Here is a 12,842-nt window from a genome sequence, read left to right on the forward strand (position 1 = left end):
ACTTAAAGATAGAGTGAAAAATAACAACAAATAAATAAATCATGGTTAAATCAGCCTTTCCAACAAGAAGTTCGAGTGTTAGCCACTGATAAAAGAGGGTAGAGGTTAGTTATGTAAGGCCATGAAGTGTCTCCTGGAATAAACAGGGATATGGAAGTAAGGAGTTAGAATGGATGAAAAAAATATATCAGATGAATTTGTATCTATTAGATGAAAATCAAAGTATTATGGATGAAGATAACCAGATAGAGTATTTACCAGGAGAACATCAATACGAAAATAAATGAATTAATAATCAAAGTAAATACTTTTGTGTCACGTAAAAAAATAACAAATAAAAAAGTTGCTTCGTGATATTTCTAAAAGATAATATATAGAAGAAAAAAAAAACTGATAAGGTCACGTAGTACTTACTATACAGAAAAAAATATACAATACCCATTTCATACAATTAACATATCGAAAAAAGAAAAATATCAAAATATGAAAAAAACCGTGAAAAACGCGCACCAAAATTAACATAAGCAATCGAGTTAATGAGTTAATCCTATCACACACATCATGTAAAACCAGCAAGCGTCCACACAGTATTGACATTCGGTGGGTACAAATATTCCTAACCTCAGATGCCTCGACCCTTTACAGTACATGAGCCTCAGTAGTTTATCGGAAGGTCAGCATTTAGTAGTTGGCATTAAAGGATGTCTTACTTTCAACTAGAGATCGTGATATTACAGAAAAAGTCGGAACAAAGCGTCAAGAACCTTCATATGTGAGATCTCAATGGGAAAAACAGATGAGATGTGACTGGAGAGAAGAAATAGGTGAAAAATATAATATGCTTAAAAAATAAATTTGATTAATGAGATGTGGCTGAGGAAAAAGTTTGACTGAGGATATATTGATAAAATAACGAGAATATGTACAGCTAATGAGGTATTGCTGAACATAAGAGATGTCTGGAGAAACTGGCTGAAAATAACGTTTGATCAATAATGCACTGAGATTGAGACACGGGTGATAAGGTATGGGTGAAAATAAACGATATCTAAAGAGACTGAAAATAACGTTTGACTATTAAGGTACAAAGATTGAGGAACGATTAATAAGGTGAAAATAAGCGATATCTTAAGAAACTGATTAAAAATAACGCTCATGTACGGTTAATAGAATAAGACTATGGATGAGAGGCGAGTGAAGAGAAGTGGCGGGTAAGGTGTGTTTAAAATCCCCGTTATGTTTTGTTTATTAGCGTCCATGTGTGAGGGTGTCAGTGTGTGTGCCTGTGCCAGCGGGTGGGTATATAAGACAGACAAGTAACGGCTGGACCTCACTCTGACCATCACTCTCGAGAAGGAAGGATAAAAGGGGTAAAGTTAAGTTGATTATAATTCACTTAGTGTCTTAATTACCTAAAAACTGCAGGAATGTAATTTGTACTACGTGTGGAAATATTACAGTCTTTACCTCTCTTCTTCCTGTTCTTGTTTCTTACTCAAGCAAAACTGTTTATAATCCATTACATAATTACATAACAATCTGCAGGAATGTAATCTATTTGTACTACGTGTGGAAATATTACATACAGTCTTTACCTCTCTCTTTCCTGTTCTTGTTTCTTACTCATCAAAACTGCTTGTAATCCATTTAGTGTCTTAATTACATAACAATCTGCAGGAATGTAATCTTTTGTAGTGCATGTAAGTTTCCTGCATTATTTCTCTTATTCCCCGTGTTTTTGTTCCTGTTTTTCTCTTTATTAGTTAATTTAAGTCGTTTCTAATTTTTTTTGTACATAATGTGACTTTATTGTATTTCTTTTCCTTTTATGCCTCTCTTTTTACCTGTTTCTTTCTTTTTTTCGTCTATTACAATTAAAATCAAGTAATATCTAATCCATTTCTTGCATTTATGAATTTTTGTCGTATTTGTGAGTTTCCTATATCTTCCTTGTATATTTTTATGTGTTGCTTTCTCTTACACTGAATTGTAGCTGTTGCTGTCTTTAACACCGAGGACTGAAGGAGAGATGCAAACACAGCCGCCGTTTAGTCAAGACGCTAACATGATGAGCAGACACAAGGTACGTAACAGATATTCCTTCACATTATCATTGTCTTGCTGAAAAAGAAAAGAAAAGAAAGAAAGAAAAATATAAACACTTAAAATCTCATACCTTCGTTTGTAATACTCGATGATATTCAAATTCACTCCTTTTGGAAATAAATGCGACTTCTATAACTTATTCTTTGTGGTAAGTCGATGTTTTTCTTAAAGGTTCTATTTGTTTCAGCTTCTTGGTTTCATGATGATGGTGGGCTGCTGCGTCAGGGTCTCTGGGTGAGTGAGTGAGTGAGTGAGTGAGTGAGTGAGTGTGCTAGTGAGTGAATTAATGTGAGTGTGTGGGTAAATAAGTGAGTGAGTGATTGAGTGAGGGGATGTGTGTGTGAGTGAGTGAATTAATAACTGAATATACATGAGTGTTTGGGTGAATAAGTCAGTGAGTGAGTGAGTGAATTAATAACTAAATAAGTGAGTGCGTGGGTGAGTGAGTGAGTGAGTGAGTGATTGAGTGAGTGAGAGTGAGTGAGTGAGTGAGTGGACTGATAACTGAATGAATGAGTATGAGTGAATTAATAACTATGTAGTACATGAGTGTTTGTGTTAATATAGTAAGTGCGTGAGTGTGTGGGTGAGTGAGTGTGTGAGTGAATTACATGACTGAGTGCGTGAGTGAGTGAATATAACTTAAGTGCGTGAATGGATGAGTGAGTGAGAGTAAAACGAATAAATGAACGAGAGTGAATAAACAAGTAAATGTCTACGTGAGTGAATGAAGCGAGTGAGTGAGTGAGTAATTGTCATATCACTAAAAAAAAAAAATTAATCAGTCTATGCGCCATATTCAGAATCGCTTCCCTTTTTCACCACAGAGACGATTAGCCGAGTTCTAAAGAGGATTTTTCCTGTTGATGATGCAGAAAAAGTGTTAACATGTCACTAGAATTACAGAAACATCCTTAAAAAACCCGTGTCACTCCAATTAGATCCCTTTGAAAATAGTGAAGGTGCGGCGCGGAGGTGTTTCGGAATATCAGCCAATCCATTTTCTTTACTTCTTCTGCAGGGGATCATTTTGCTCCGTGGAACATACGTGTGCGGGGTACGGGCTAGAGAACCTGGGACTTGACACTGGGGAGGCCGCCTTCTGTCAGGGCCCCGGGTCTATTCCCCTCTGCCCTGGGATATACATCAATGGTACTTTTATAGAAGGCCCCGACACTACTACCACCATCACCGCCTCCAGCACCGCCACCACTACTGCTACCACTACTGAATCTGTCACCGCCACTACTGATTCAAGCTCTGTTACCAGCACCACTACTACTACTACTGACTCAAGCACTGTTACTAGCACTACTACTCCTGAGCCTGCCACTACTACCACCACTGCCTCTCCCACTGTTACTTCTGTTGTGACGCTGCCCCCTGTTACTACCATCGTCACTTCTACCTACACTCAACCGCCACGCACTTACACTGTCACTCGTACCGTCACCGTCACGAAAACTGTTCTTATTACCATCACTCCAACATCTACTAATACAGTCTCGCCCTCTCCTACCACACAAACCTCTACTCCTATTCCTACTTTACCTGTGGCTACCATCACCCCGACACCCACCACCGCCACCACAGCAACCACCATTATTACACAGCCGCCTTCCATATCCTGCCAGCCAGCCTCGTGTGAAGGGAAGGAAGCTGGTATCTATTATCACCAAAATTGCAACTGTCGTCTCTATTACGCCTGCATGAAGTCACTGTTTGATGAGACTATGATGGTGAAGAGGGAGTACAGGTGTGCGGGAGATGAAGTGTTTGACCCCATTAGCTCTGCGTGTACCGATGACCTCTCCGTGTGTTTTATGTTCTAGTTTAGTGATAGTTTTGTTTGGGTTAGTTTATTACGCCAGGACACGAGGTTGTTAAAGAATGATATATTGTTGGTTCATGGGTAGGGTTGAATCTGTAGCGACACACACACAAACAGATCCTTTTGAATTAATGTATTATAATGGCGGTGACACACACACACACACACACACACACACACACACACACACACACATTTACTAAGGGTTTTGTTACCTGGTGTTAAGATGTACAGGTGATGCAGTACAAATGTTGTCCTTTAGTAACTATGTCTTATTCTGTTATGTAAGTGTTTTGTATTATATTTATTTATTTATCATGCCCTAAATTAAGTGCTTTTGTATTTGTATTTAAAGGTATTGTTATCCATTTATCACCTATTGTTTTCTTTCTTCTTCTATACCATTGTCTACTGGAACCTGCGAATGTCAGTCTTGGGGAAAATAAATCTTCCTCATTATTTTTGAGTCTTCCACTGTTGTATGTCGCCCCAAATTCCGACCATATTATTGATAGAATATGCATTATTAAAAGTCCTTCTAAATGCCTCCGTACTCTTTCAAACTAGTTGTAGTGAAAGACCAAACAAATAGTATCATTATGTAATAAGGTTCTAGAGCTCGATTCTATCTCCTGTTGAAGAAAATAAGTGTTACTCCTCAAATCTCTGTAATAGAAAACCTTCCAAGACGACACTCGGTCACAGAAAACCTGAAAACAAATCGAATTGTGTTATTATTCACTCGTTTGGCATTGCAGAATATCATTATGTTATTTGTGGCCGCTAAATTAATAAAAGAGATCAGTAATGTGGGCTACTTAGTGTTTTGGGCAACAAGTCGAGGAGATGGTGACGTCTCCACCAGCAGGCAGCGTACGAAACAGGTTATTAGGTACAGAAAAAAAAAAAGTTTTGATGACCTTATTAAATTCCAAAATATACATTCCGAAACCCCCATGACGATCAGGGAGGCAACAGAATGATACAAAAACTCCTCGGAGGAAAAGAAAAATAGTTCCTTCATCTTATAAACCTGTTTTTGGAGACATGAAACTGGATAAACTTGTACCACTATGGGAGTTTGACAAGGACAGATACCCGTAGCCGCCTGCTGGGTCCTTTCGGGATATTACAAAACACTAGTCTGGGCTCTATGCATATAGATATCAGGAAGGAAACTTATATGAGGGAAGGGGAGAAATATCGCTCTTAAAAATAGTCCTTCATTCTCCATGTGGCTCGAAGTTCACTGGGGCCTCTCTGCCAGATGTCATCTCCATTATATAAAACTGAATGCTGCTTAACCGAAGTACTATTCAAACCTATCTCGGGATGAAGTGGAGAGAAACCAGACTCATTTAGACACAGGTGAACGAGAGATTAACAGGTAATGGGGTGAGTGAAGAAAATCAGCGTATTCGGTCTAAAAATAGCGGTTTGTTAGTCATTTGAGCTGGTAGGTGGGTAGATACATATATACATGGGTTGACGGTACTTATTGTGAAGGTCATGAATGATAAATAGCATTAGGAATGGAGATGTTGTACTATAATGCCCAGGGGGACCAGAATAGACTTGGCAACAGGGTGGAGGTGGCGTGTCGTCTGCGCCTTCCTGCTGGCTGCCTCGACCCTCCAGTGTGCGTCAGGAAGGTGAGAGGGAGAGATGTGTTGCCTTATACTCTCTCACATATCACCCCCTCCCTCTCACCCTCACCACCTAAACCCTGTGTCTTTTCCTTGGTGTTTCAGATCCCCAAAGTGGAGCCTCCCTGCCGGTGCGGATTCCTGTAGGACGGACCCCCCGGAGACAGTACAGTAAGTGTGACAGGGAGAGAGGGAGGAGAGGTGGCGTGTGAGGGAGGAGGGGGATGCCACGTCGTCGCCCAGGGATGGCACTGTTTTGGGCACTGCTTGGCCCTCATTTCAGCCGGCCACGTGTGTCTGCAGGGCTGGGAGACAAAGATTCGAGGGTAATTCACAGGAAACCGAGTTAAAATCTGTACTCCTTTACCTGACTACCTCTCCCATATGACCCGGCTTTGCCAGTCACTCCCCCTTGCCTAACCAGCCGCCCAGACCTGCCCTCACGCCCTATGCACACCCTATTGACACCCCTTCTGCGCCCTGTCGCCCCTGCCACCACCGCCACCAGCTAAGGAGGTCAGGCAAGGGGCGTTTCATCGTCACTCAAGAATGCTACTATTTTCCAGATTTCTACGTCTGGAAACGCCGTGTTTATTTGCCCGTCTGTTGCTTTGACGCGATTCACCTTCCCTCTCCTCTGCGGGGGTTGGGTGGGGGTGCCGTGGGCGTGGGCGTGGGCGTAGCGGCGTAATGGAATGCTGTGGGTGGGAGGCCATATGTTTTGAGATGGGTGAAAGCTGCTGTGTCTAGTCCACCTCCACCTCCACCTGCTCCCTCTCCCTCCACCTCCCCCGCTCCCCCAGGCCGGCCACACCTGTCCCAGTCCGCCACCTCACCACGTCTCCCCACTCCCCATTCTCCTTCCTGGTTCCTGGGTCGACCTGCTGCCGGTGTGTGTGCGTGTGTATGTGGATGTGGGCCGGGAGAAGGGGTGGTGTGGTCTGGATGGGTCTGTAGGCGTGCTTTTACACACACACACACACACACACACACAAGCCTATCTGTCAATTGCCTTTGTGTGTGTGTGTGTGTGTGTGTTTCAGTGACTTCTTAAAGATCACATAAGAGACTGGTTTTATTTATTCACTTCTGAATGGTATAGTTAACAAGGGAATGAATGAGTGATGCAGTTATTTAGACTGTTTATTCCCTGTATGTATTGGTCTAGTACATCATGTGAGGCAGAGGTGAAGTAACAAGTGTCAGGCTGTCATTAGTTGTCAAAGGTGGAACACTGAGGACAACACAGCCATGCCACACAGCACACTCATGCCATCACTCCCCACCCCACATTAGCAGCTGTCAGGGAGCAGGTGACACACAAATAGTTGATGTAGTGGTGTTAGTGGTGTGTGCAGCAATCACCCTCTGTCAGTGCCTGATTTCCCTCTTGCTTGTTTCTCCTAAGACTAGATAGTGAAAGCTACTCAACCTGTTTACCTGTTCACTCACCTGCGTGGCTTCTCCTGCAGGCACAAGTGGAGTGTGTCTGTGTTGGGATTAGAAAGGCACACACTCAGCACTTCTAATCTCTCTACTAATTTTACCCATAAATAGAAGAGATGAAACTGAACTATCAGATGGGCACCTATTTTTCTGTATCTCTCTTCTAACATTACTTACAAGTAGAGATGAAAGTGAAGTGATAAAAGTAAAAAATTAGAAAGGCATACACTCTGCACTTCATATCTTTTAGTTAATGATACCTGAAAGAAGAGATAGAACTTCACTGACAACAATAACTAAAGATCAGAAAGATACTCAGCATTTCTGTATCTGTTAATATTACCTGCAAAAAAAATTGAACTTAACTTACATAATTAAAAGATCAGACATACCTAATCTAAATCTCTTTACTAACACTAGAGATAAAGAAAATGCTCCTTAACTGACAAAACTAGAAAGACCAGAAGGGCCACACAAAGTTTCCATATGTAACCCTATCTATAATGTTAAAGAAATGGAGATTAACTGACAAATAATGTAAAATGGTAAATTATATTGTGGTGAGATGATTTAGTACTTCAGTGTAATGTCACTTCAGTTTGAATTTGAGCACATTATAGAATATAGATGAACTGCCAATGACCCAAAGATCTTGTATAACTTGGATGCATTCTCGTAATATTAATTGATAAATGACAACTACATTGCTTGAAAATATTGCAGAAGAGAAAGAAATAACCATTCATGTGAGTAATATAACACAACTTCTTACATTCTTAGCCAGCAAATGAGAAACCATGCAAAGGAACATACAGAAAGGAAGATAAAGTATCAGGTTATATATTACAGCCATCAATCCCTTCAATACTGGGACACATTTTTACCTTTAGATTTGTGTACGATTAGACCATCTTATTGACATTAGGAAAGGTCTTTGAAGTTCAGAAGATTGATGGCTGGGGTCTTCACATTTTAATCACTCACATGAGTTTCTGAAGTAATAATATGCAGAATGAATATGGAGATGTGTCATGGTACTGAAGGGGTTAAGAACAATAGATAATGGAAAACAGTGAAGTGTACAGTTATAGAACACACATTTTTTTTGAGAGGTGGAAGTTGTTGCATATTTCTACTATTAACCCCTTCAGTACCATGACATGTTTCCATTTTTATTCTGCTTATTTTTTTAGTGATTTTATACAACTTTAGTAACTTGTGTGGGGGATTAGAATAGTGAAGACTGTAGCCATTAAGCTTCTGACCTCCATAGATCCTTCTAATGTCAATAGAATAGTCTGTTCGTACACAAATCTCAAGGTAAAAATGTGTCCCAGTATTGAAGGGGGTTAAGAATTAAGATGAGGTATGTTTAAAGAACTAAGTATGCATGTTTTAAATTATTGTATGATAGTAGTCTCTCTCTCTCTCTCTCTCTCTCTCTCTCTCTCTCTCTCTCTCTCTCTCTCTCTCTCTCTCTCTCTCTCTCTCTCTCTCTCTTCCCCCTTTTAAGTCTCTACCATCTCAGTCCCCATGATCTGTTTTCCTTCAGCTTAACTCCCTCCTCTCTCCTCCTCCCCTCACTTCCTCTTTCCTCTCTCCTCCTCCTCCCTCCCTCCCTCCCTCCCTCCCTCCCCCTCCTCTTCCTTCCTGGTCTCCCTTTCTACCTTTTCCCCTCTTGTGACTATCATTTTATCCCCCCTTTCTCACTTATGAAGCCCTATTATCTCTCTCTCTCTCTCTCTCTCTCTCTCTCTCTCTCTCTCTCTCTCTCTCTCTCTCTCTCTCTCTCTCTCTCTCATATCTTTGTTGTTAAAAAACATTGCCCAATTGTTGTGCATTTTTTATTATTTTTTTATAGCTACTAGTTTTTGCTCTATTGTGGTAATCCTGTGTTTATATCTCTGCTCCCTCTCCCTCTCCCTCTCCTTTCCCACCACTGCCACGTCAGATAACACAGACTGGAACACACTTAAACCCACCAACACCCCTCAGACTGCCAACACAGCATCTGATAAAGCAGGTTGCCCTTGGATGGCTCGTCTGCCCCCCTCGATACACACACAGGCATAGATAGGTAGATAACGGTGCCAGACTGTCCATAACCCAACCTCATAACAAAGGGGGATGTGTTGCAGCCTTTAATGCCTTGAGTACCTTGACGTGTTTCCATATTCCTTCTGCTTACTATTTGGTGATTTTATACAGCTTCAAAAACTTATGTAGGAGATTAAAATAGTGAAGACTGGGGCCATTAATTTTCTTACTTCCATAAACCCTTCCTAATGTCAATAGAATGGTCTAATCGTACACAAATCTCAAGGTAAAAATGTGGCCCAGTATTGAAAGGATTAAGAACAATAGATAAGAGGAATTAGTAGAATATGTATCACTGAGTATTGTGATAATATATGCACCATTAACACACACACACACACACACACACACACACTGGCATAGGTAGGTTGATATTGGTGGCGGACTGTTCTTTAGACAACCTCATAGCAAGGGAAGTGTTGAGAGAACCATTTGTCTCTGAGCATCATCGTAATAGATTCAGTACAGGTTAGAAACACACATATATATGACCACAAGTATATAGTAAAGCCCTTTTTTCTTCCTTTCATCCAACTCTTCATATCACTGTCCAGAATTCTGATCAGGTTTATAGTAAGACTCTTCTATTCCTTCATCTGACCTTTCAATCACAGGTTATATGGTACAGGTTTTGACTCTCCCTTCATCTCTATCACTGGCAAACTGAAGCTCTGTGTCTTAACTTTCCCACTGTATAAGTCACTGAGAGAGGAATGTTAACTCCTTCAGTACTGGGATGCATTTCTACCCTGAGTTTGGATATAATTAGATGATTTTATTGACATTGGGAAGGGTTTATGGAGGTCAGAAGATTAATGGCTAGACTCTTCACTATTTCAGTCTTTACACAAGTTTCTGAAGTTGTAGAAAATCACCAAATAGTAAGCAGAATGAATATGGAAATGCATCCTGGTACTGAAAGGGCTAAGATAGAACTAACATAGCCTTCCCTTTTAGAAACTTTCATCACATACTGTTTAGAGAGTGGTAATAACAGGAGTATGTATGTAACTGAGCCTTCCCCTTAGAAACCTTCACTGCATACTGTTGAAAGAGTGGTGATAATATAAGAGACTGCTATGAAACCAATGTGTTCTTTCTTTTTAACTTCTTCAGTGCCATGATACATTTTCATATTGATTCTGCTTGCTATTTGGTGATTTTATACAGCTTCAGAAACTCATGTGGGGATTAAAATGGTGAAAACTCTGGCCATTAATCTGACCTCCATAGACCCTTTCTAATGTCAATAAAATGGTCTAATTGTACACAAATCTTAAGGTAAATGTGTCCCAGTACGGAAGGGTTTAAAAACCTTTGTGACATGATATTTAGAAAGTTGTAATAATATAGCATTATCAAGCTTACTGTGGAATTAATGTGCCCTTTCTCAAGCCTACTATGAAACCAGTTTATCCTTTCTTCTGAAAAACCTTCATGGCGTACTATTTAGGGAGTTGTAAAATCTTGATGAGGGTTTTAGCAAGTCACTCCTGCTTCCAGAGTTAGAGTGGGTTGCTTTATTATTGATGTGTGACTTCTGAGTTCATTTCCTGAGCTAAGTTTAGAGTGAGGCAAAGGAAGAGAAAAGATTATCCATTTTTTCTACTTTGGTTGTAAGAATGAGGAGAAGACTGGTGAATGTGACTTTATTGATTGGTGTGGAGGAGATAAGGTCATGTTGCTTATTACTAATCTCTTTAACTATTCAAAAGGCCGGGGCATTGAAGCAAAGGTTGTATTTCCTATATTTAGTTAGTTGTAGAGACAGTAACAGTCAGACATATTAAAACCTCTTGTTTCTTATTTTTTAGTTAGAATCATAGAGACAAGAACAGTCAGACAATGTAATTTTCTTTTCTCATTTTTTTTTTTTTTTTTTTAATTAGAGGTGAGAACAACTTTTTTTTTCTGGAATTAGAAGTGAACAGCCAGACAAACCAAAAGATCTCTCATTTCTTTTTTTTTTTTCCTTTTAGTTATAGAAATGATTGGAGTTGGACAAAATAGAGGGACTGTGTGTATGTATGTTAGTTCAGCAACAAAGAAGCAAAACTGTAGTGGTTTAGCAATGTGTAGAGGAGAGAGGATGAGCAATGAGGAACACAGAGGGAAGAGGATGCTGGAAAGTGTAAACATGAGATAAGAAGAAAAGACCAGAGGAATGTATAAATGCATAGAAAGACAAATGGATGGTATTTCAGATGGCATTATAGTTGAGATGGGTGATGCTAAAAAGAATACAAAGGAAGATAAAAGAGCAATGTACACTGAGTTCCATGAGATAGGAAGTAAAGACCAAAGAAATATATAGATGCATAGAAAGATAAGTTGGATGATATTTTAGGTGATGGTACAGTTCTGATGGATCTCTCAAAAAAGGAACACAGGAGACAAAAGAGTAACGTACACTGAGCTCCATGAAATAGGAAGAAAAGCCCAAAAAAGTGTATAGATGTATAGAAAGACAAGTGGATGATGCTTCAGATGACGGTACAATTGAGATGGATGACTCTCAAAGGAACACAGGGAAAGACAAAATAGCAATGTACACTGAGGTTCATAAGATAGGAAGAAAAAAACAAATAGATATATAGATGCGTAGAAAGACAAGTGGATGGCGGTACGGTTCAGATAGATGACTCTAAAGGGAACACAAAGGAAGATAAAACAGCAACATACACTGACCTCCTTACTAGATGGTTAAATATCATACACAAGACAAGATAGCAAAATAGAAAGCTCCTCCATTTTATGTCTGCATTCTATTTGGAAAAGGAGTTAAAGGCCCTGTTTTTTTTTTTTTTTTTATTTCCAAGTGATTTTCTTGCACCACACACTTGGTCTAGTTTAATTCACGCATATAATTGAAGCATTTACTATTATTCATATTATCTTACGTATTCAGGAGGCTTTGTGGTCAATATCTATCTGTCCATCCAACCAACCATCTATTTATCTATCTATCTGTCTGTCTGTCTGTGTCTGTCTGTCTCTGTCTGTGTCTGTTTGTTTGTCTATCTACCTACCTCTGTCTCTATTTGTTAAAAGAAAAACAATCAGACCAGTCACATATCACCATCAATATTGCAGGAAGGAGCATCAATGACTAAGTAATGGCCTGATCAGTGTTTCTTAGTGATGGATGTGGAGATGAAACACTGAGCCTTTGTTGTGTCACTTTAATGCTGCCTGATATCCTGTTGAGCCTTTTTATCGAGTCCTTTTGCTTTTCTTCACCACTGTTTTGCTTTTATTTTTTTGTTTCTTTTGTTGGTTTGATTCTTAGTGTGAGTTTTGTATTACTTGACTCATTTCTCTTTTTTAGTTTTATTAATGTTTGCCTCTTTTGTTTTAGTATTTTATTGCTGTTTTTTTTTTTCCATATTTCATTTTTCAGTTGCCAGTTTCCTTTATTACTGCATTTATATTTACCTTTATTAATCTCCCTTACCACTAATATATTACTTACAAACTGTCCTTTAGTTCAGTTTCTTACAATATTCTTCCTTTCTTTTATTTTATATGGCTGTCTTCATGTATTTCTTTCTTTCCCCTGTCTTTTAATACAAATCTCTCTGAGCTCTTACATCTATTATTACTTCTATTCTCTTTAAACTTCACTAAAATCATCCCTTGGTAACTTAATCTTTGGTCTGCCTTTCTCATACCTTTGCTTTCATGTTTGCTATTCCATGATTCATTAGTCTTATTGC

At 39.4% G+C, this 12,842-nt stretch overlaps 2 protein-coding genes across 2 annotated transcripts in view; both read left to right on the forward strand.

The window, feature by feature from the left end:
• The first annotated feature begins 1,338 nt into the window (after nt 1–1,338).
• On the forward strand, nt 1,339–4,126 carry LOC123511809 (integumentary mucin C.1-like). The gene is made up of 4 exons (XM_045267838.1): nt 1,339–1,370; nt 1,994–2,083; nt 2,294–2,340; nt 3,128–4,126. Exons 2-4 carry the CDS (start codon nt 2,030–2,032, stop codon nt 3,936–3,938), a joined length of 912 nt encoding a protein of 303 aa, XP_045123773.1. The 5' UTR covers nt 1,339–1,370; nt 1,994–2,029; the 3' UTR covers nt 3,939–4,126.
• Nucleotides 4,127–5,538: 1,412 nt separating this feature from the next.
• LOC123511808 (vigilin-like) overlaps nt 5,539–12,842 on the forward strand; it is a 29,836-nt gene continuing 22,532 nt past the window's right edge. The window contains 2 exon segments of the mRNA XM_045267837.1: nt 5,539–5,589; nt 5,689–5,754. The gene's annotated coding sequence lies outside the window, so the exon portion shown is untranslated.

Source organism: Portunus trituberculatus, chromosome 32 (genome assembly GCF_017591435.1).
Source record: "Portunus trituberculatus isolate SZX2019 chromosome 32, ASM1759143v1, whole genome shotgun sequence".
NCBI lineage: Eukaryota > Metazoa > Arthropoda > Malacostraca > Decapoda > Portunidae > Portunus > Portunus trituberculatus.